Source organism: Furipterus horrens, unplaced genomic scaffold (assembly GCF_987537825.1).
Source record: "Furipterus horrens unplaced genomic scaffold, mFurHor1.1.pri manual_scaffold_3, whole genome shotgun sequence".
Lineage (NCBI taxonomy): Eukaryota > Metazoa > Chordata > Mammalia > Chiroptera > Furipteridae > Furipterus > Furipterus horrens.
Window position 1 is genome coordinate 32,953,811 of NW_028327173.1, and position 25,725 is coordinate 32,979,535.

Sequence of the window (25,725 nt, forward strand, 5' to 3'; positions counted from 1 at the left end):
CGCTACCATATACATATGTTGTTGAAGTTACGTAGGTTTAAGAGTGTAAAATGAATGTAAGGTTCCTACTTCACAGGGGGATCTGGAACATAATACCCGCGATAAGTGAGGGACTACTGTATACTACTATTATCAAGATAAAGCAGTATATATCAGCTTAGAGAAAATAAACTAGTTTTTGAAAATTTTCAGAACATTGCCTGGGACATAAGAACTTGCCTAAATATGTAGGCAAAATAATAATAATAATAAAGATTTAAACTATTACACAATAGCAGCTCTGTCCAAAGCAGACTTGGGAAAACATTTCTTGCTGATAATGGTAATACGTGCAGACACAATTTGCATTTTTAATCCTACACTCTTCTCAGTTTCAAGACTAAATGCATGGATTTGAGCTTGCTAATGGAACTACATAATATAAAAAGTCAGAAACACTGAGAAGTTTCCTAATATTCAGCCTCACATGGTTTGAGAATCATGGATGCACAGAAGCCTCAAAGGGATCCACCCTTACCCGTAACTTTCACTTCTTGGATGGCTTCTTCATAGAAATCACCGTCACGGAAGAGGCAGTGGTACTGTCCATTGTCATCAACATTGACATTGAAGATCCTGAGTGTCACTTTACCATCTGTGAGATCTCCTTTCAGGAGCAATGTGCGCTCTACATAATTAGAGATAACTTCTCTATACAGGTCTTTACTGTTCTTGTATAAGTGAACAGGTTGTGTGTAGCGGTTCCGGAACCAGCGTATCTCCATGTGTTCTGCACTTTGCGGTGGGGACAGCTGACAGCGGAGCTCAACCACTCCACCGAATGGAGCCAAGACTGGTCCCTGTAAGCCAGTCACTGTAAACTGCTCTGGGAAGGGAGATGGTAACCAAATAGTAAGAGTCTGACCCAGGTTGTGCTTTGTATTTGAATCACTATAAACGTATATGTAATCACACACATATACACACATACATGGCAATCCACATGTTTCAGTGAGGTGTCGGAGGCCATTCTACCACATCTATATATTGTATAAATATGCATATATATATATATATAAAATATAATTCTGTTCCTAATAATTCCACATTAATTTTGTAACTTGACTGGTAAGTATCATCTGTGTTTCTGCCATTCTAGGTAACAATGGGTTCTAAACACCCACTACAAATATCACCTATAGAACTACTATCCTGTTTTAGTATCTTGTCACAGACAGTCCTCCAATTTGATTCTCTTTAAGCTGTAGATGAAAATGTCAAGAAAATAGAAAAAAAGACACCAGTTAAAAGGGGTCTTTCACCAGTCCTTAACAAAGGACTCTGTGTGCTAAGTGCTTAATCACATAATGTAGGCTGACTGACCAGCACAGGCCAACAGTTTTCTCCAAAAATATTTGTTGATCAGTACTCTTGCTCTTTCTCTCACCCTCAAGCCAACCACCAACCATTCTTGCTTAGACTGCAGAAATCTACACTGACCTCAACACTTGACAGATTACTCTTTTCATCTCTTTCAAACACAAAAATTGCTCTATAGGCAAGATTTTTTAATTCCAAAGAGATATTTTTCTCTGTAGTAGACTATGTAGTGGGGACTTCTGCACCACCTAGACTATGTTGTTTCACATTTTTTAGTGGAAGGTATTTTATTTTGGACTCAAAGAAGAGTAAAAGTTTATTAAGTCATTATATATCTCTGCTAAGTGAGTTTGTTAGCTTTCTGTTTCATACAATAGAAAGCCAAATACCACACAACTCATTGAAAGGGAAAATAAAACTTGGATGTATGTTAAACCTCTATGTAATAAGAAACAAAATATATTTGTTTATTCATGTATATGTTTTAAGTTGGTTTCTTTGTAATTATGTAATATAATAGATTCATAAGAGGAGACTTTAAATACAGAATTATTTAAATAAGAAAATAAGGTATCCTAAATTTGCATGCCAGAGAAGTATTGTCCACATTTAGACACAAGCCATCCAATAACAGAATAAGGAAGAAATTAAAGATAAGTTCAGGCACTGTGTAATCAAAGTTAGTAATTGCTAAAGTATTTTAAGCACTCTCAATATGCATGGCAATATTCTAAGCCTAAAAATATTAAATGAAAAACAATATACCATATTCATGAACAGGAGGAATTAATCACTTATAAGTTTTAAATATCCTTCCCCCAATAAAGTATAAGTTCAATATAGTTCCAATATCCCAATAATTCTTTTCATAAAAATTGATAAGACACAAATCAATGTGCATGAGTAAAGGCTGAAAGAGTGGCAAAACACAACCGAGGAAGAGGAAAAGGAAGAGAGGAAAAATGCATAAGAATATAAAAGATGGAGTTAAAATAAAGAAGGAGGAAAGAAAGAGGAGGAAAAAAAAGGAGGTTGAAACATATTAAAAACCTTTAATATAAGTGGAATCATTTTTTCTAATTAGTATTATTTATTTTAAGGTATTACATCACAATTTTTCTAAGAATAAAGTTTAATAGTTTGGAGATCAGTACAATATAAGAATCATTAAATTACTTTAAACAAGTTATCGAGCCCTGGCTGGTGTAGATCAGTGTATTGAGCACCAGCCTGTGAACCAATAGGTCACCAGTTTGATTCCTGGCCAGAGCACATGCCTGGTCTGTGGGCCAGGTTCCTGGCTGGGGCATGTGAGTGGCAATGGATCTCTTACACAATGATGTTTCTTTCCCTCTCTGTTTCCCTCCATTCTCCTCTCTCAAAAAAATTAATAAAATCTTAAAAGAAAACAAGTTATTGAGTTTGTTTAATAGTATTTTATTTATAGCTTTACATTTACACTCATAAATGAAATTTATCTACTTTTAAACATTTCTCATTCAGATTGTGATGTTAGGATTAATAGTCATTGTTATATCATTGAAAATCCTTCCTATTTTTCTTTATCCTCTTGAGTTCCTCACAGAGCATGCAAATTAAGTCTAAAATTTGGAAAAGAGCAACAATAAATCTAAAATTTAAGCTTATTTTAGGACAGTTCTTTGAAAAGATTTTTTCCACTCTACTAACTTATTTGGCAATTGATATAGAATGGTTTTCAAGATTTTGAGTAAAATTTTGTAAATGTTCTTTTCTGTTTTTACATAAAACTGTCCAATTTACTAATATTTTCTAGTTTCATAAAACACTTTTGTACTGATCATTCCTGACTAGTTTTTTGAGATTCCATTAATTTTAACCCTTCTTTATTGAGGATGAGTTGTTCTGTTTTTGTGAAAATAGCTTAATTTAAGAGAAATGAAAATATAATTTTCATTACTATTATTGAAAAATCTGCTACCCATCTACTCATTGCTCCTTACTTGATAAATACTCTTTCTATTAAATTGCTTTTAAGATTTAATACATTTTTACTTTACTGAATCTATGTATAAATGTATATTTGTTCTTTTGTCATAAGCTTCATAGCGCTTCCTGAATTGGATAACTCTAATTTTCTTCAACTGAAAACGTCTCACCAATTATGTGTTTATGTTTATTACTTACCTTATTCTCTATATTCTCTTATTATATGAACTCTCTGTTAAACACATAACTTCACAACTCTCTTGGGTATCACCAGCTAGATGTTTAATAACACCACCACGTGCTCCTTTGAGTGTCCCCACATTAAGATGTTGCATTCTTTGTTTTAGCTTTCTAATAAACAGGGCTATAATAGGTGTCCTTTCAGTTTAGAGAAAGAAACTCTCAAAGTCAATACTTAGTCCCTGACTAGAATCAGCTGTGGGAACAGGAGATGTTATAGATGCTCTCAATTTTGTCCCCTGCCCCATTCACTGAGGGAAGGATGCAGAAATAGTTGACAGTTTGACTCTAAGAATTTCAAAAGTCTCAGTACCAATATGTGAATACTCAATTAATAGTTAAACATTGAAAAGTATTTTGTATCTAAAAAGAAATACTATTTTATGTGTATATTGTTTAATTCCCATTACAGGCTTATATAATAAATATTTGAAAATAATTTGAAATATTTGAGTATTGCCAATGAAGTTAATTTTAGTCCCTTAATTAAACTTTAAATATCTAAAATACTGATTCTTTTGAGTGTGTCTTAAGTGCATTATGTAACAAACAAAAGAATCACAAGTAGTGATTACAAGCTAATTATCATGTGAACTTTTGTACCTATTTTAATGTAATAATTACGTGAGTTAAATTATTTCATTATTCTCTATGAGATTGTATACATAACTTGAAACATTTTAAGGTTATATAATACTCATTTTAATAAATATTCAGGTTTATAACAATTGTACAAAAAAAATAATTTTTGAAAAATGTAACTGAAAATGCTAGAATATTTTCTATTACAACCAACAATAAGGCAAGGACAATTCCATGTTGCAATTTAAGATCACCAAAATAAAAATAACTTGACCTATTTTGAAAATAGATGTCTTTAAAGTTTTATGGAAAATTAGTTTTTTAAAAAAGTACTGATTATGAATTACCTCTAAAAGATATTTAAATGTATTTTATAAATCAATCATTTTCCTTTTAAAATGTAAAATTGGCCCATGAGAAGAGAGTTCAATGGGACAGGAACCAAATAAACAAACAAACAAAAAAATGAGCAAAATAGGACCAGAGACGTGGAAACAAGGAACAGACTGACAGCAACCAGGGTAAGAGGGGAGGCGGAGAAGGGGAAAAAGAAGGGGAAGGGTCTAGTCAAGGAACTAGTATAAACGACCCATGGACATGGACAACAGGGTGGAGATTGTGGGAGAGGGGGGAGGTGGGTGGGGCAGGGGAGAGCAATGGGGGAAAAATGGGACAACTATAATAAAACAACAATAAAAAGAAAAGAAAAAAATAAAGAATAACAAATTTTATTTTATTATTATTTTTTAATATGCTTTATTGATTATGCTGTTACGGTTGTCCCAATTTCTTTCCCCTTTGTTCCCCTTCACCCAGTGACCCCCCTCTCCCTAGTTGTCACCCCCCCAGTTCACGCCCATTGGTTGTGCATATAGTTCTTCTCAACATTTTCCTGTCTACACCACTCCCTCCTACTACGCTTCTTAATTCCTGTACCATCTCCCTCCCTTTCCCCCCCTTCCCCCTCCCTGCTGATCTCTCCCCATAATGTTCCCCATACCTATAGTTCTTTTCCCATTCTTGTTGCCTACTTAGTTTGCCTTTGTTTCGATTCCCTAGCTTCTGTTGCTGGTTGTTGTGATACAGTTTTCATTTTAATGTTCATAGTTTTGAGCCTCCTTCTTTTGAACAAGTCCCTTTAACATCTCATATAACAGTGGTTTGGATCTGATGAACTCCTTCAGTTTTACTTTGTCCTGGAAGCACTTTCTCTGCCCTTCTATTCTGAATGACAGCTTTGCTGGATAGAGTACTTGTGGCTGTAGGTTTTTGCTTTTCATTACTTTGAATATTTCTTGCCAAGCCCTTCTTGCGTGCAGAGTTTGTATTGAGAAATCAGCTGACAGTCTTATTGGGACCCATTTGTATGTAATTCTTTTCTCTCTTGCTGCTTTAAAAAAAAATTTGTTTGTTTGTTTATTTATTAGAGACAGGGGAAAGGAGAAAGAGAGAGAGAGAAACATGACTGTGTGGTTGCCTCTCACTTGCATCCCCAACTGGGGGCCTGACGTGCAACCTAGTAATCTGCCCTGACTGGGAATCAAACCATTTGGCTTGCAGGCTGAAGCTCAATCCACTGAGCCACAGCAGCCAGGTTTCTTGCTGCTTTTAAGATTCTCTCTTTATCCTTAATTTTTTACATTTCGATTATAATGTGTCTTGGTGTGGTTCTCCCTGGGTCCAGTTTTTTTGGAACACTCTGTGCTTCCTGGACCTGTAAGTTTTTTCTTTCCCCAACTTAGGGAAGTTCTGCTTCATTGTTTTTTCACGTAATTTTTCTATTTCTAGTTCTTCTTCTTCACCTTCTGGCAACCCTATGATTCAGATGTTGGCCTGCTTATAGCTGTCCCATAGGTTTCTGAGCCTTTCCTCATTTTCCTCACTTTTTGTTTCCTCTTTCTGCACTGGTTGACTGTTTGTTCCTTCCCTATGTTCCAATTTGTTGATTTGATCCCTGGATTTCTGAAATTTCCTCACCACTAGTTTTGTATGTGTTTTTGTTCATTTCAGCAGGACTAGCATTCATTCCTTCCCCATCTTGTTTAAGATCTGCTGTTAGGTCTGTAAGCATTTTTATAACCAAAGCTCTGAACTGTGCCTCAGAAAGATTTTCTATCTGCTGCTTCATTAGACTAGATATTTGCTGTCTGGTCATCTGCGTCACCGGGATCTCTATCATGATCTGTGTCAACCTGGCAGTTTTGTGTTTACCTTTGCTTCCTGGGCAGGGCTGTCACACCGCCTATGCTATAGGGGGTGGAGCCCCATGCTCTCGTCGCTACCAGGTGACCCTTCTTACCATGCTGTGATGTTTTCTGTGGGGGTGGGGGTCCAAGATGGATTCCTGCTGTTCACTCTCCACTGAGAGACCGGGGGCCTCCTCCTTCATCCCCACCTGCTCTGGGCCTCACAGTCCAAGGCAATGGGGGTCTGCCTTCCCCAGCATTGGAACTGTAAGATGACATGGGTCTGGTCTGCCACGGGGATGTTCCCCAGGTGCTTCTTGCTTCCCCTTAAATATGGGTGTCTGTGCTTACCACTGTCCTGCCGCCATCGCCACTGTTGCTATTGCCAGCACAGCTTGACCTTTCTGCCCGGCTTTGCCCCTCCTACCCATTTGGACGAGCACCACTTCTTTATAACTTTGTATGTTGGACTTCCATTTATTTTCTGGAACTTCTGGTTATTTCTGGTTTTGTGGTAGTTGCATTCCTTCTTAGTCATGGAAGGGGATGGAGCATGTCAGTCTCGGCCTCCACCTTGGCCAGAAGTCCTCTTTTATTTATTTTTTTAAGTATATTTTATTGGTTATGTTGTTACAATAGTTCCAACTTTTTTCCCCTTTGCTTCCCTCCGCCCAGTACCCCATTTCCCTCAGCAATCCCACCCCCGTTGGTTCATGTCCATGGGTCGTGCATATAAGTTCTTTGGCTTCACTTTTTTCCATATTATTCTTTTTTGTTTTTAAATTAATTTATTTTTTATAACAAAAAATAACAATTGCCCCTCTAAGACTTAGAACCCTTTATAATCTTATAAAGGACAATGGGTGAAGGTCTCATACTCCTCTAGCTGCTTCAAACTGGATATGGTCATCATCCTACCTACTCTTGGGTGCAGAAGTCCTTAATAAGAGTGGGGGTGTAGCGGGGAGGGTGGCCTTCCCACATGGGGAAGGATCTTGCAGACTCCAGGTCAGTTGGATGTCCCTGGAAATGGAGTGCTTGGTTTAACAGGCTGGCATCCTTGCTGTATTAGACAATCACTCAGGTAATGGGATCACAGGCTTATGCCCTCTGGTTCAGTTTTTCTTGTTTGTTTGTGTTGTTCATTAGTCTCCAGTAATAGGCGATAGTGTATGGTATTATTCTTAAATTGTCTGGCTTATTTCACTAAGAATAATTCTCTCTAGTTCCATCTATGTTGTTGCAAACGTTAGAAGTTCCTTCTTTCTTTCTGCTACATAGTACTCCATTGTGTAAATGTACCACAGTTTTTTGATCCACTCATCTGCAGATGGGCACGTAGGCTGTTTCCAACACTTGGCTATTGTAAATAGTGCTGCTATGAACATAGTGGTGCATAGGTTCTTTTGAATTGGTGGTTCGGGATTCTTTGGATATAATCCTAGCAATGGAATGCTGGTTCAAAAGGCAGTTCCATTTTTAGTTTTTTGAGGAAATTCCATACTGTTTTCCAAAATGGCTGCACCATTCTGCATTCCCACCAACAGTGCACTAGGGATCCCTTTTCTCTGCATCCTTGCCAGCACTTGTTATTTGTTGATTTGTTGATGATGGCCATTCTGACTGGTGTGAGGTGGTATCTCATTGTGGTTTTTATTTGCATCTCTCTGATGGCTAGTGATGTTGAGCATTTTTACATATGCCTTTGGTCCCTCTGTATGTCTTCTTTGGAGAAGTATTTGTTCAGGTCCTTTGCCCATTTTTAAATTGGGTTGTCTGCCTTGTTGGTGTTGAGTTGTATAAGTTCTTTATATATTTTTGAGATCAGTCCCTTTTCTGAGGTATCATTGGCAAATATATTTTCCCATATGGTTGGTGCCCTTTTTATATTGCTGATGTTTTGTTTGTTTGTTTGTTTGTTTGCTGAACAGAAACACTTTACTTTAATGTAGTCCCATTTGTTTATTCTTTCCTTTGTTTTCCTTGCTTTAGGAGATATATCATTGAAAATATTAGTACATGGGATATTTGAAAATTTCCTGCCTATGTTTTCCTCTAGGACATTTATGGTGTCACAGCTTACATTTAAGCCTTTGATCCATCTTGAGTTTATTCTGGTGTATGTTGTAAGTGGGTGGTCTAGTTTAATTTTTTTGCATGTCTCTTTCTAGTTCTCCCAACACCATTTGTTGAAGAGGCTATTTTCACTCCATTTGATGTTCCTTCCCCCTTTGTCAAATATTAGTTGACCGTATAGACCTGGGTTTATTTCTGGGCTCTCTATTCTGTTCCATTGATCTATATGTCTGTTCTTATGCCAGTACCAGACTGTTTTGATTACCGTGGCCTTGTAGTATGGTTCAATGTCAGGTATTGTGATTACTCCTACCATGTTCTTCTTCCTCAAGATTGCTGTGGCTATTCAGGGTCTTTTTTGATTCCATATAAGTTTTTGGGCCTTGCTGCTGTGGTTCAGTGTATTGAGCATCGGCCTTTGAGCCAAGTGTCACTGGTTCGATTCCCAGTCAGGGCACATTACAAGGTTGCACATCAGGTCCCCAGTTGAGGGTGCGAGTGAGAGGCAACCACACAGTGATGTTTCTCTCTCTCTCTTTCTCCTTTCCCCTCTCTCTTAAAAAATAGAATAAACAAACAAATAAATAAATTATTTAAAAAAACCTTTAAATAAATTTTTGAAGTATTTGTTCTAGGTCTGTGAAATATGTCATTGGTATTTTAATAGAGATTGCATTGACTCCATAAATTGCTTTGGGTTGTATGGACTTTTTAATGATGTTGATTCTTCCCATCCATGCACATGGTATATGCTTCCATTTATTTGTATCTTCCTTAATTTCTTTCTTCAGTGTTATGTAGTTTTCTGAGTACAAGTCTTTTACCTCATTGGTTAAGTTTATTCTTAGGTACTTATTTTTCTTGTTGCTATAGTAAATGTTTTTTTTTTTCCTAGTTTCTGTCTCTGACATTTTATTGTTGGTGTACAGAAATGCCTTTGATTTCTGAATATTGACTTTGTACCCTGCTATTTTGCTAAATTCACATATTAGTTTGAGTAGTTTTTTCATGGAGTCTATAGGGTTTTCTATGTACACTATCATGTCATCTGAAAATAATGACAGTTTTACTTCCTCTTTTCCAATTTGGATGACTTTTATTTCTCTTTCTTGTCTGATTGCTATGGCTAGACCTTCCAAGACTATGTTGAATAGGAGTGGGGAGAGTGAACATCCTTGTCTTGTTCCTGAACTCAGGGGGGATGCTTTCAGGTTTTGGCACTGAGTATAATGTTTGCTTCAGGTTTCTCATATATGGCCTTTATTATGTTAAGATATGCTCCCTCTATTCCTATTTTGCTGAGTGTTTTCATCATAAATGGGTGTTGTACTTTATCAAATGTTTTTTCTACATCTATTGATATGATCATGTGGTTTTTGTCTTTCATTTTGTTTATGTGGTGTACTACATTTACTGCTTTGCAAATATTAAACCATCTTTGCATCTCTGGGATGAATCCCACTTGATCATGGTGTATGATCTTTCTAATGTGTTGCTGGATCCAGTTTGTCAACATTTTGTTGAGGATTTTAGCATCTATGTTCATCAGCAATATTGGCCTATAGTTTTCTTTTTTTGTTGTGTCTTGACCTGGTTTTGGAATTAGGGTAAAACTAGATTCATAGAGAGAGTTTGGGAGTCTTCCCTGTTCTTGGATTTTTTGGAATAGTCTGAGAAGGATGGGAGCTAGTTCTTTCTTAAATGTTTTGTAAAATTCACCTGTGAAGCCATCCGCTCCAAAACTTTTGTGTGCCAGGAGTGTTTTGATTACTGCTTCAATTACACTAGTTGTTATTGGTCTGTTCAGGCTTTCTGCTTCTTCTTGATTCAGTTTTGGAAGATTATATGTTTCCAGAAATTCGTCCATTTCATCTAGGTTGTCAAATTTCTTGTGATACAGTTTTTCATAATAATTTCTTACAATCCTTCATATTTCTGTGGTATCAGTTGTGATATCCCCTCTTTTATTTCTGATTTTATTTATTTGGGTCCTCTCTCTTTTTTTCTTGATGAGCCTGGTTAAAGGCTTGTCAATTTTGTTTACCTTTTCAAATAACCAGCTCTTGGTTTTATTGATCTTTTGAATTGTTTGTTTAGTTTCTATGTCATTTAATTCTGCTCTGATCTTGATGGTTTCCTTCCTTCTTCTCACTCTGGGCTTTGTTTGTTTTTGTTCTTCTAGTTCTTGTAGCTGTAGGATTAGATTTTTTCTTTGAGATTCTTCTCTCCTTTTTAGGTAGGCCTGCATTGTTATGAACCTTCCTCTCAGGTCTGCTTTCACTGTATCCCATAAGTTTTGGGTTGTTATGTGTTAATTATCATTTGTTCCCAGAAACTTTTTGATTTCTTCCTTGATGTCATTGTTAACCCATTCATTATTTAATAGCATGTTATTCATTCTCTATGAGTTTGAATGTTTTTGAGTTTTTTCCTTGAGGTTGATTTCCAGTTTCAAGCCATTATGATCTGAGAAGATGCTTGATATAATTTCAATATTTTTGAATTTGTTTTGTGTCCTACTATGTGATCTGTCTTTGAAAATGTTCCATGTGCATTTGAAAAGAATGTATATTTTGCTTCTTTGGGGTGAAAAGTTCTATATATATCAACCAAGTCCATTTGATCTAGAGTGTTGTTCAATGCCTCAATATCCTTGGTGTTTCTATGCTTTGAAGATATGTCCATTGTTAAAAATGGGGTGTTAAGGTCCCCTTCTGTGAGTGTGTTGCTGTCTATATCTTTCCTGAGGTCTTTCAAAATTTTCCTTACATATTTGGTTGCTTCTATTCTGGGTGCATATGTTTACAAGTGTTATATCTTCCTGATGAAATTTTCCCCTAAGTATTATGAAATGTCCTTCTTTGTCTCTTTTTATGGCCTTTGCTGTGAAATCCGTTTTGTCTGATGTAAGTATTGCTACCCCAGTTTTTCTTTCAAGTCCATTTGCTTGAAATATTTTTTCCATCCCATCACTTTCAGTCTGTGTATATCTTTTGTTCTACATGTGTCTCTTGTAGACAGCATATATGTGGATCATGCTTTGTAATCCGGTCAGCTACCCTATGTCTTTTGATTGGTGCATTTAATCCATTTACATTTAAGGTTATTATTGATAGGTACTTATTCATTGTCATTTTCCCCTTTTGTACTTGTGTTCCTCTCTGTCTCTCTCTGTTCCTTCACTTTCTTAAAGCAGATTCTTTAGTGTCTCTTGCAATGCTGGTTTGGTGGAGATATATTCTTTCAATCTTCTTTTGTCTGGGAAACTCCTTATTTCACCTTCCATTTTGAATGAGAGCCTTGCTAAGTAGAGTAGTCTTGGTCATAAGCCTCTGTTGTTCATTGCTTGGAATATTTTTTGCCATTCCCTTATGGCTTGTAGTGTTTCTGTTCAGAAATCTGATGATAACCTTATTGGAGCTCCTTTGTATGTTATTAGCTTTTTCTCTCTTGTTGTGTTTAGGAGTCTCTCTTTGTTTTTCAGTGTTGCCATTTTAATTTTGATGTGTCTTGCAGTGGGCCTGTTTGGCTTCATCTTCATTGGGACCCTGTGTGCTTCCTGGACTTGTGTGACTTGCTCTCTCATCAGGTTAGGGAAGTTTTCTGTCCCTTGCTCCTCTTCTTCTCCTTCTAGTATTCCTATAATATGGATATTATTATGTTTCATGTTGTCCTGCAGCTCTCTTAAAACCTCTTCATTCTTTTTTAGTCTTTTTTTCATTTTGTTGCACTGTCTGGGAATTTTTTTCTGTATTGTCCTCCAGCTCACTGATCTGATCTTCTGCTTCCTCTAGCCTGATTTTAATTTCTTCTGCTGTATTCTTCAATTCAGAAATTGTATTCTTCATTTCCTCCTGGCTCTTATTGATAGCTTCTATGTCTTTTTAAATGCTGGTGTAACTCTCAGTAAGTTCCTTGTAGTTTCCCTGGAGTTTCTTGTAGTTTCCCTAAGATTCTTTGTAGTTTTCTTTGAGCTTACTGATCCCATCGAGCTTCTCTCTAATCCATGTTTTGAATTCCATGTCTGATAGTTTGCTTTCCTCTATTTCATTTAGCTCTCTTTCTCAGGATCCCTCCTTTTTTTTTGATGGGTGGTTGTTTCCCCATGTCCCTATTTTTGTGACTTTTTTGTTTGTTGCTGCTTCTTAGATTGATCTGCACTTCCTGGATCTGCCCCTGATGGCATCAGATCATGTACCAGTCTGGGCTTAGACAACCTGTTCAAGACTACCAGATCAAAAAATTTAAATACATAGGGGAATTTAGTATATGACAAAAATGACATTTGGAATCAGTGTATAAAGACAGATTACTTAACAAATAGAAAGCATAACTAGGTACTCTTTAAAATATTTTTCATGGATTAATTTGAAAGTAAAAAATAAATAGATAAAGTGATTGCTATAATCTTGGAATGTGGCCTGGGAAACTTTCTAGGCAAACACAGAACCTGGAAACCACAAAAAGAAGAAAAATTTTAACTGAGCAACATAAAAAGTGAACAAATTCAATTATAAACTGGTAAAAAAATGTATGCAAAGATGTAACAAATCAAACATTAATTCATTAAATTTGAAATTTTAATTCATTAAAATTAAAAATGTCTGCTCTGAAGATGCTTTTGTTAAGAGAAAGAAAAGACAAGCCACAGACTGAGAAAAAATATATTTGCAAAAAATATACTTGTTACAGGATTTGCATCCCAACTATAGAGAACATACAACTTGACAAGAAGTAAACAACCCAATTGAAAATGCACAAAACTTCTGAGCAGACACTTTACCAAAGAAGATACATGGATTGAAAAAAAAAATATGAAAAGAAGCCCTACGTTATATGTTATTAGGGAATCATAAATTAGAACAATGCGATACTACCACAAACCTATTAAAGTGACTAAAATCCAAAACACTGATACCACAAATGCTGATTAAGATGTAGATCTAAAGGAACTCTCATTCATTGCCTGTCAAATGCAACTAGTACAACTACTTTGGAAGATGATTTAACAGTTTCTTACAAAGCTAAATATATGCTTAGTATAGATTTAGCAATCATGCACCTAGGTGTAGCCCAAGTGAGTTGTTACAAAACCTGCACACAAATGTTTACAACATCTTCATTTCTAATTTCCAGAAATTGGAAGCAACCAATATATTCTTCAATAGGTGAATGAATAAGTAGTGTTGCATCCATACAATGAAATATTATTAAGCAATAAAAACAAAGAACTATCCAGCCATGAAAAAACATGGAAGAGTGGCCTTACATGGCACATTGTAGCAGATGCACTTACTAGATATTTTTAGAACATTTCAACCAAAAGAAACAGAATATACATTATTTTCAAGTACACATGAAATATTTTCCAGAATAGATCATATGTTAGGCCACAGAATAAGTCTCAATAAATTTAAGAAGACTGAAATCATATCAAGCACCTTTTTTGATAACAATGGTATCAAACTAGATATTAATAACAACGAAAAACAAAACAAAGAAAAAAATAACAAGAAGAAAACTGGAAAACACATGGAGGCTAAATTACATGTTACTAAACAATGACTGGGTTAAAAATGAAATAAAAGAAAAAAAATAAAAGTTACCTTGAGACAAATAAAAATGAAAACACAATGCCCCAACATTCTATGGGACACGGCCTGAGCAGTTCTTAGAGGAAAATTCATAGCAATAAAAGGCCTACCTCAAGAAATAAGAAAACTTTCAAATAGACAATCTAATCATATGCTAAAAGGAACTAAAAAGAAAAAGAAAAACAAAGCCCAAAGTGGTAGAAGGAAGGAAAACATAAAGATTAGAGTAAAAATATAGCATAGATTCTAAAATATAATATTTTAAAAGATCAATGCAGCTAAGCATTGGTTCTTCAAAAAGATAACGAAAAACTATAACTGGAAAATAAGTTAATGTTTTATATCATTTTTTATTGTTATTCTATTACAGTTGTTCCCAATTTTCCCCCTTTGCCCTCCTCTGTCCATTCTAGCCCCTGCTCCCACAGTTAATTCCCACACTGTTGTCCATGTCCATGGGTCATCTGTACATGTTCTTTGACTAGTCTCATCCCCTTCTTTCCACCATTATCCCCCTCCCCCCTTCCTCTCTGGTCACTGTTAGTCTGTTCCATGTTTCCAAAGAGGAACAAAAGAAAAGACATGGAAGAAGCTTAAATGCATATTGCTACGTAAAAGAGGCCAGTCAGAAAATATTTACACTGGATGATTCCAACTATGTAACATTCTAGAAAAAACAAAAATATGCAGGCAATAAAGACAGAAATGTTTGTCAGGGCTTCAGGAGAGGAAGAGATGAGTAGGTGAGGCTTAAGGCATTTTTTAAGAAGATTTTATGTTTTTGTTTTTAGAGAGAGAGGAAGAGAGGGAGAGAGAGAGAGAGAGAAATATTGGTGTGTGAAATATTAATCGGTTGCCTCTCATACACCCCCAACTAGGGACCTGGCCTGCAACCCAGGCATGTACCCTGACTGGGAATCGAACCAGTGAACCTTTGGTTTACAGGACGTTGCTCAACCCACTGAGCCACATCAGCCAGGGCAAGGCATTTTTTAAGTTGTAAATTATTTTGTATGATACTATAATGGTGGATATGTAAAAATATGCATTTATGTGGTAAATATGAGGATTTGAGGGCTGATAAGGGAAAATGACACAACTACAGGATGGCAGTAACACACAATAAACTTTTATGTGAGCAACACTTGACAGGGTTGCATAGGCACCAGTCCTCCCAGCATGAGACTGTCTAGAGACATGGGAAACACCACCCAAGAGGCAGGAGGGCAAGGGAAGTCCAGGGGAGAGATGGGTCCAAGAGGGGCTTCTGTGTCTAGGTCATGCCACACCATAGAACAATGGGGAGTGGAGAGCTCTGAAGAAAAGCAAATGGTTTGGAGTCTTTATAGTTACAGGGCTTTGCTTACCTATGGTTAGGAAATGTTAGGTGCAGTTTTATAGGGTATACAAAGCAGACAGTTATTGAATAGCTAAAAATATGTTTATATGTGATATATTTAAAACAATTGGATGTGTAAAAATTTGAATTTGTTTCTGGCAGACTTTTGGGCTAATGGGTATCAGACTGTTTTAAAGATGTAAGGAACATGGGGCCAATATCCAGAGGCCATGTGGGTTCACACAAACAGTTAACCCTAAGGTAAACTTGGACTTTATTAATAATAATCTATCAAAGTTGGTTCATTGGTTATAATAAATGTACCACATTAATGTAAGATGTTAATAATAGGGGAACTTTGGGGGTGAGGAAGAAAGACTGAGATTATATGGGAACTATGTACTTTCTGCACAATTTTTCTGTAAATCTAAAACTGCTCTAGAAAATAAAGTCCAGGAAAATTTAAAAAGTCAATGAGAAGAAAAAGGAGGACTGTGGTGGTGGTGGTGAATGTTAAATCCACAAAGTAAAATAAAAAAGTCAAAACAAAAAAATTATGCCTATCAAAATATAGTTAGCAAGTCAGTAAATTGAGTTATAAATTGGTCATGTGTATGTGGAACAGGTATAACAGAACAAACACTAATTCCTAATATTGAAGAATTCTTAAAAACCAACAAAAGAAAGGTCAATGGTGCAAAAGAGAAATATTCAGGCAGTTCTGGAAAAAAGAAATAACATTTTTTGAAAGATGCTCAATTTCATTCATTAATAAATGTCAAATATAATCACTACGAGATTTATTTCTCATCTGTAACTTTAGAAGAGTAAAGAATTCTGATACCTCTAATTCCTGCAATATCTGAAATAGTAATAGCACCTGACAAACTCACATATGCCAATGGGGGAAATTTTTGTTAGTAACTATTTCAGAATAACACTTTCAATATAATAAAATAGCACATAACCTTGAGTAGCAGTTCTACTCATAGGAATATTTCCTACCTATACGCTCACAGGTTTGCTCAAAACACATGTGCAAGATATTTGTGGCAGTGTTACTTTTATCAACCAAAGACAGGCTACCAAAAAAAAAAGTGTGCCTCAATAAGACCTCTGCCATTTAACAAGTTACTTTTGCTTGAAAATTCTATCTTTTATGCCATTTGTTGTCTCAGGCTTTTATTTGTCTCTCAATAAATTATATTTATTCCTGCTTTGCACAAATCCTATTTTGAACGCAAATTTTATCAACTGTAAAGCTCCCACCAGCATTCCATTTTTCTTCATTGGGTTCCCTACTGTACAGGCAACTCACATGGATCCATATCCTGGTCCACTTCCTTACTGTATAAGTGATATATAAACTGAGTCTCCTCAGTATGAATACTGGGTTATAAAGGGCAAGTATTAGATCTTCATCTGCTTCTTCTCCTAGGAATTTAAAACAAATTCAGATATGTGATAAAGAGGACTTGCTGATTAGAAATAAATTTGCCTAACCATAAGCAGGACCCTATAGTACACATTCTCATTACATAACTAGGTATGAAACCTGAGGAATGACGGTCTAAAGAGCTTGACCTTATTGTTTGGTCCCCACCCTTTCTGCACACTTGATATTTCCATAGCTCATACAGGTAGAAAAGAGGGTCATACCTGAACTTGGTGTTATCATCTGAAGGAGGAGCAGGATAACAAAATACCTGGGCAGAGAGAGCCTTGTAGATTCCATTATACCTGTGATAACAAGTGAGGAAGATTCAGAAACAGCAATAACAGGAGTAAGAAGTTTCAGAAATCACATATTTCCACATCTTTTTTTCTGTAGTAATGAACTCTCAACTAATGTTGCCAAAAATTGTTGTAAGAGTCCCAGTTAAATTTGATAAACAGTTTTATATCAATAAACAGTTATTGATGTAAAAATGTCTAAACCTATAAATAATTTTTATGAGTTTATTTGAGCAGGTATTTCAGTCAAGATGTCAGTGTAAGTAGACATGGCTTGCCTCTTCATACAAGCACATCAAAATTACAACTAAAATAGAGAACAACCATCACTCAGAACTGTCAGATATCAAGTTGAATGGAAGCCTGACAACTACAGAATTAAAGAAACCACATTCGTTCAGACTGGTAGGAGGGATACAGATGCAGAACACTCTGGTCCTGCACCCACATGTTTTGGGTAAAAATTTGGGAGGAATATCTTGGGAGTGAGGAGTCTCTGCCCCACATTAGACCCGCCAGCCCATGGTTCCAGTTCCAGGACAATAAATCCCCAGAACTTATGGCTGCAAAAACCAGTGGGGATTGAGTTGGTGGAAGAAACTGCTGGAGCCCCAAGCAGTTCCTCTTAAAGAGTCCACACATGGACTCTCCTACTCAGACTCACTCCCTCTGAGCTCCAGCACTGGGGTAGCAGCTTGAAAGGGACCAGTGGTATACAGGCAGAAACTGAAGTATCTGGCATCAAGGCGAGCAGAGGCTGTTGTCTCTTTTTTATACCCTACCCCCCACAGAGCCAGCAAGCTGGTGCCATATTTGAGATTCCATCAACCTGGCTAACTCTGTTTTACCCATCTTGGAGATCCCCAGAGACTCCACCCCACCGAACTTACAGGCCCACCCAAGCTGCTTTTCCATATGAATGGCTGGTCTTGGATCATGCTTCATACATCCTATATCCTACCAAACAAGCAACAACTGGCTTCAGTGAGCCCCAGGCCCAGCACTAGCAGCAACCAGCTTAGATTCACAGTTTGGCTTCACCTGGGAGTCTCCAAGCCCAGCACAGGTAGCAGCCATCTCAGATTGTTTTTGGCTCAGGTAGGGTGCCCTGGGCAAAAACAAGGGGAGGCTGACCTTGGGCTGCAGCACCCAGGAAACCTTAGGGCCAAACACACCCTGAGGACAGCTACAGATCACATTGGAGTACCACCAACCTGCCTCTGCGTAGCTGATACTCTACGGATGGTGGAGGTTGGTGGTCAGTGGTCAAAGCCAGTCTTTGCAGCTGACTGGCCAGGGAAAACCCCTCCCATTGATTTGTGAACAGCAACCAAGGCTCAGCTACAAGAGGAGCATGCACTCAGCCCACACAAAGGGTGCACCTCAAGTACCTAGCTTGGGTGATAAGGGAGGCTGTGCCCCTGGACCCTACAGGACACTCTACTACATTAGGTGATGCTACCAAGACAGGGTGTAAAAGCAGCTCTGCCTAATACAAAGAAACAAACACAGGGAAGATGCTGAAAAGAGGAGAAAAATAAACATGGCCCAAATGAAGAAACAGATCAAAACTCCAAAAAAAGAGCTAAACGAAAGGAGACAAGTAATCTATCAGATGCAGAGTTCAAAACGCTGGTTGTAAGGATGCTTAACGAACTTAGTGAGGACCTCAGCAGATAAAAAAGATCCACTTGGAAATGAAGGATACACTAATTGAAATAAAGAACAATTTACAGGGAAACACCAGTAGAGTGGATGAAGCTGAGATTCAAATCAATGGTTTGGAACCTAAGGAACCAAAAGACAGCCAATCAAAAAAAGAAGAAAAAAGAATCCAAAAACATGAGGATAGTATAAGCATCCTCTGGGACAACTTCAAGGGGTCCAATATTTGAATCATAGGGCTGCCAGGAGGGGAAAAGAAAGAGTAAGAAATTGGAAATCTATTTGAAAGAATAGTGACAGAAAACTTCCCTAATTTGGTGAAAGAAACAGACATGCAAGTTCAGGAAGCATAGAGAGTCTCAGACAAGATAGATGCAAAGAGGCCCTCGCCAAGACACATCATAATTAAAATGTCAAAGGTTAAAGATAAAAAGAGAATCTTAAAAACAGCAAGATAAAAGAAGTTAGTTGCCTACAGGAGGGTTTTCATAAGACTGTCAGCTGATTTTTCAAAAGAAAATTTACAGGCTAGAAGAGATTGGCGAGAAATACTCTAAGTCATGAAAAGCAGGGACCTACAGCCAAGATTGCTCTACCCAGAAAAACTATCATTTAGAATCAAAGGGCAGATAAAGAGCTTTCCAGACAAGAAAAAACTAAAGGAGTTCATCATCACCAAACCATTATTATATGAAATGTTAAAGGGACTTATTTAAGAAAAAGAAGATCAAAACTAAGAACAATAAAATGGCAAAAAATACATATCTATCAATAATTGAATCTAAAAAATTAGCAAACAAGGAGAACAGAGACAGAAGCATGGATATGGAGAGCATTTTGATGGTTGCCAGATGGGAGGGAGGTGTGAGAGAATGGGTGAAGAGGTGAGGGGATTAGGAAGTACAAATAGGTAGTTACAGAATAGCCATGGGGATGTGAAATACAGTGTAGGAAATGGAGGAGCCAAAGAACTTATGCCCATGACCCATGGACATGAACAATGGTGTGGGGATTGCTTGAGGGAGTGTGGGTGTGTGTGTGGGGGGGGTGTTTAGTGGAGAGGAGCAAAGGGAGAAAAATCAAGACAACTGTAACAGCATAATTAATAAAATATAATTTTAAAAGAGTTTATCTGAGCCATTCTGATGACATATTCCATGGAGCAAGATTTTAAATGCTCTGGAGAATAACAGTTTTGCCGTTTCCTTTGTGCATTGTGAAGTTAAGGAGGGGCTGTAAGGAAGATTACATGAAGTTGGGCAAAAGCAAGGCAGGGATCGGATTACAGGATAGCCAACTAGATTATGGGCTCTCTTGATGTTTGCAGTATATTTCAAAGGCATGTTAACCTAAATGCACAGAAACAATGAACAGAGCTTCCTTGGGGCAAAGATAAACCTTTTACTAAAAAGTTATATGCTTGGGGTGTGACTACCCACCATGACCTGCCCAGTGAAGAATTTATGATCAGATCACCTTGTGAGGTTACTTTCCATAGAACCTCCCTTTTTCATCCACACAGTGAATAATTTTATGTTACATGCATTTTCCATGTAATATTTGGCATTCTGTGTAACTTTTATTTGACTGATTTGGTAACTCTACTCTGAAGAATGTCCACTATCATGACCAAGTCTAGCCATAGACTTCATTCCCATTGAAGGATAGCTTCCTCTAGGCTAGATGTTGATTATGTTCCTGTTTGTAAACTCCATCAGGTGAGAGGCTTCCCCAGGGAAGGTGATAGCAGGTCTAGGAAATAGTCCTCAACCCTTCAACCCTCACTACTTCAAGCATATGCCACAGTTAGTTATATTGAGTTACATAGAACTGTTTAAATACAGAAATTTAGCCTTATTTTTCTGGAGGGATGAACCTAGTGACCATTCTAGAAGGAAATTTGACTTTCTTTTTTTAGTAAGCAGAATCTGAATTTTCTGCTTCTGAAGAACTCATAATAAAATACAAATGGATTAACCCATATGGCCAGTAAAACCTGGGAAAGTGAAATTATCCTTCACAGTCAAATGTGAAGAAGGCTTTTTGTCAGCTCTATAATGGTTGTAACGATTGGCTTTTGGCTCAGCACATAAATGTGAACATCATCCTTTTCTCCCTCAAAAAAAAAAAAAAAAAAAAGATTTGGAAAGCACTAGGGTTATGGTGAAATGACAGACAGGTGAATGGTTCCAATACTGTGTAAATGCCATGCTATGGATGCGGCAGGTGTTAGGACCCTGGAGAGAGCAATTCAGTCTGCAGCCTCAAGGCAGCAGGAAGATTCGTGAAGATTTATTAGTGAGGTGGTGCCTACGTTTTGAAAAATGAGGTGGCTTTTTCATAAAGTATAAAGACAATGAAAACACTCATCAGATTCAGCACAGGGCAGCACTACTGAGCAGAGGAATTGAGAAAAATGTATACATAGTAAGATTCAAGAGTGAGGCAGATAGCTGATTGTGAAGGGGTTTACATGCCCAAGGAAAGGGTTTAGGTTCTTTTCTCAGGCCGGGGAAGTCCTGAGAAGCTGAGAGGCAGTAGGCATGGTGGTTCAGCCAAGGTTCTGGCATGACGCTGCCTCAGTTTAAATCTTGACTTTACTATTTAGTTATATGAGTTTAGACTAATTACTAAAACTCCCCCTGATTCTGTTTTTTTCATCTGTCAATGGGGACAATAAGTTCTTGCTCGTTATATTTATTATTAAAGTTAAGGTAATTACTGTATCTAAAGTGGTCAGAATTCTGCCTGATAAGTACTGAAGTATAAGTGCCATAAAGTATATAAGGAATATATACTATTCATTTGTTTTAGCATTTCTATTATGCATGTTTGATATTTTAGACTGATGCAAATAGGAGTGTTGGAACCAGACTCCATTCCTGGTTCTGCTACTCACCAGTTCTGTGACCTCAGGTTATTGATGTAATTGTTCTGTGCCTCAGTTTACTATCTGGAAAACACAGATAATAAAAGTACATATTTCATAGGGTTAAAATAGTTAAATGTTCAGATTAAAAAATGGACCATAACAAAAGCTCAAGAAATGTTATCTCTGGCTATTAAGGAAGAATTTAAACTTGCAGCATAGTATATCCAGATTTACATATTTGGAATGTGATTCTGGAGAACAGGGAGAGGCCAGAAGGGAATACCACATGGCAAGCTGCAACAAATATTTCAGTCCAAGTGGGTGAAGTCCTGTAAGGAATGATCGATCAGAAGATAAAAGACACAACAATTATACAACTGTTAGGACTCAATGAGTCTCTGAATGTATGGAATAAGATGTATTTTCATGTCTCCTGGGTTTTCCAAATGTGTGATTGTGGATAAATTGTGTCATTTGTCTTGACAGAAAATGGGGAGAAAAAAAAAAGCAACTGAACTTTCAATAGGTCAAATTTTAGGTTTCTATGCAAATTTTTATTTATTTATTATATTGATTTTTTTTATATACAACATACTCCATAACACTTTTTAGGTCATGTATACATGACTTCACCATTAGATTTTTAAGTCTTTAAGAACTGGAAGTATATCTTCTCATCCCAAAATATGTCATGGAATTCTGCAGTGTGTCTAGCATATACTAGATGCTCTGGACATCTCCCGTTTGCTCTTGCTGATCCAATCTGCATACTGCTCCTACCTACTCTCTTTCCCAAAAAGCTGACCTATAAGGATTAGAACAATTGACTCTCTTCCCTCTGGATTCTGGGAAGGGTTAGTAAGGATAAATAATAAGCAGGAGATTGCAGGAATGAAAGAGTGGGGCCAAAGTATTTGTTGTATTAGCTCTCTTTCTTTCTGGGTTGCTGTAGTGAGCTGTGTGCCCAACCAAAAGTCATCATTTACACATTTACACATTTACATATTTACACACACACACACACACACACACAGCCTTTCTGTGCAGCCTTCAGGTGTTAATTACTGCTTTCTGCACCTGTTCCTTCAGGCTCAGGTGTGGTCCCAACCCCTATATTTCTGTTCCAGGGCACTGCACTACTCCTAAAGGTTTCTCTACACCTTGCTCACACATTTGTAAATAATCTCTTTATTAATGCTTCTCAGACTCAGAAGCTGAGACTATCCCTTAGCCACTTTGGGGCTTCTCATACCACAAAACCAAGATCAGGAAAACAGGCTACAGGAGGGCTAGAGAAATGAATCCAGGGGCTAAAGAGTTATCCCAGTCAATACAAAACTGAAGCAACTCAAATAAAGGTAAACAGCTAAAGGCTCAGATCCATAGAGACAAAGATTTGAAGGACCCCAATCAGGTTAAGAACTGTGTGGAGGACTTCCAGCCAAGATGGAGGCCTAGGCTGACATGCTCCATCTCCCTCCACCTCCTTCCACAACTAAGAAGGAATACAACTACTGCAAAACCATAAATAACCAGAAGTTCCAGAAAATAAAGTTACATGGAAGTCCAACGTATGAAGTTATAAACAAATGGAGCTCATCCAGACAGGTAGAAGGGGCAAAGCCTGGGTGGAGAGGTCAAGCTGTGCTGGTGGTGGCAGCTGCATCAATGGTGGTGGGATGGCGATAAGCACAGACACCCGTATTTAAGGTGAGGAGAGAAGCACCTGGGGAGCACCCCTGGCTGCAGATCAAACCTGTCTGCTTATAATTCCAATGCTGGGAAAGGAAGACCCCCATTGCCTTGGACTGTGAGGGCCGGAGGGTGTGGGGATGGAGGAGGAGGTTCCCGGTCTCTCAGCGGAGAGTAAATGGCAAGAATCCATTTTGGACCCCCATCCCCACAGAAAACATCACAGCATGGTAAGAAGGGTCACCTGGTAGCGACGAGAGCATGGGGCTCCACCCCCTATAGCATAGGCGGTGTGACAGCCCCGCCCAGGAAGCAAAGGTAAACACAAAACTGCCAGGTTGACACAGATCATGATAGAGATCCCGGTGACGCAGATGACCAGACAGCAAATATATGATCTATCAGACCAGTAGATAGGAAATCTTTCTGAGGCACAGTTCAGAGTTCTGGTTATAAGAAACCTTACAGACCTAACAGCAGATCTTAAACAAGATGGGGAAGGAATGAAGGCTAGTCCTGCTGAAATGAATGAAAACGCATACGAAACAAGTGGTGAGGGAAAGAAAACCAGGGATCAAATCAACAAATCGGAACATAGGGAAGGAACAAACAGTCAACCGGTGCAGAAAGAGGAAATGAAAAGTGAAGAAAATGAGGAGAAGCTTGGAAACCTATGGGACAGCTATAAGCGGGCCAACATCTGAATCATAGGGTTGCCAGAAAGTGAAGAAGAAGAACTAGAAATTGAAAAATTATGTGAAAAAATAATAAAGCAGAACTTCCCTAACTTGGGGAAAAAACCAGAATTACAGGTTGTGGAGGACAGACAGGCATGGGGAGATGTGGGAAGCAGACAGGCTTGGTTTAAGAGACTCTGACCGCTGTGCGGAGCTGCCCCCAGCTGGGCCCTTAGCCCACAGGTTGTCTCCCAGGCCTGCTCTGAATCCCACCCTCCAGGGGATTTTAAAGATAAAATAGAAGTACAAAGTGGCTTTTAAGGAAAAGGGAACCCGCTCTGTTTTTCTCTGTAAAGCTTCAAATCCTTGTCAGTAAAATGTGAAGAACAGAACAATTAAGTAGGAGGAAATGCTTTTGACCTTGTGTAAAATACCTGGATGTTTCAACCCTGTATTGATTTGCATCTCCCTTTCACTCCCTACCATTTGGAGAAGGGCTGCATATTTTCCTTAAGTAATTCCACATGTGGAAAGTGGGTAAAAACCCTGGCTATAAAGAAAAGAGGACTATTTTCCACTAGAGAAAACCCAGTCCCTTCCTTCCTCAGGTGGAGATTGTCTGAGTAGTTTCCTCATCCACTCCGAGGGACCCAGAGTCTCTCTCAACAGGTCCAAGAAGCACAGAGAGTTCCAAAAAAAACAGGACCCAGGGAGAACCACACCAAGACACATTATAATCAAAATGTCAAAAATTAAGGATAAAGAGAGAATCTTAAAAGCAGCAAGAGAGAGGAAGAGAATTACATACAAAGGGGTCCCAATAAGACTATCAGCTGATTTCTCAAAAGAAACTCTGCAGGCAAGAAGGGAATGGCAAGAAATATTCAAAGTAAAGAAAAGCAAAAACCTACAATCACAATTACTCTATTTAGCGAAGCTGTCATTCAGAATAGAAGGGCAGAGAAAGTGCTTCCAGGACAAAGTAAAACTGAAGGAGTTCATCAGATCCAAACCACTGTTATATGAAATGTGAAAGGGACTTGTTTAGGAGAAAGAGGATCAAAACTATGAACATTAAAATGAAAACTATATCACAACAACCAACAACAGAAGCTAGGGAATCAAAACAAAGGTAAACTAAGTAGGCAATGAGAGTGGAAAAACAATTATAGGTATGAGGAACATTATGGGGGGAGATCAGCAGGGAGGGGGAAGGGGGGAAAGGGAGGGAGATGGTACAGGAATTAAGAAGCATAGTAGGAGGGAGTGGTGTAGACAGGAAAATGTTGAGAAGAACTATATGCATAACCAATGGGCATGGACTAAGTGGGGGGACAACTGGAAGGAAGGGGGTCACTGGGTGGAGGGGAACAAAGGGAAAATTAACTGAGACAACTATAACAGCATAATCAATAAAGCACATTAAAAAAAAAAACTGCATGGAGCTGAGGTAGTGATTGAAGGGAGGGTGAAAGCAGACTGAGCAGTGCAGGAAGGCAGCTACAATGATCTTGTTTAGCCTCTTGTGGCCACCTGGTTCTATAACAGCAATGTTTTATGTTTATCAACCAACCATGACTTTTGCCCATTTGCCCAGATATTTTACATGAATGATATTGACTGTGATGGTCTGGGTCCCAGGCAGGAAATCTGGCCAAAACAATATCAGTATATGGTGTCTCATAGGATTGGGCTCCCCTTTGGTAAGGACGCAAACTTTTCACCAAGCCAAAAGACAAGA

The 25,725-nt window shown here is 37.8% G+C and overlaps 1 protein-coding gene across 1 annotated transcript in view; it reads right to left on the reverse strand.

Annotated features, from left to right (window-relative positions):
* LOC150014865 (putative selection and upkeep of intraepithelial T-cells protein 1 homolog) overlaps nucleotides 1-17,079 on the reverse strand; it is a 33,486-nt gene extending 16,407 nt beyond the window's left edge. The window contains exons 1-2 of the mRNA XM_090269417.1: nucleotides 17,004-17,079; nucleotides 518-865 (exon numbers count right to left, since the gene is read on the reverse strand). Of these exons, the coding sequence (XP_090125543.1) occupies nucleotides 518-865; nucleotides 17,004-17,079 (424 nt within the window). The remainder of the gene's footprint in view (nucleotides 1-517; nucleotides 866-17,003) is intronic.
* Between the last annotated feature and the right edge of the window lie 8,646 nt (nucleotides 17,080-25,725).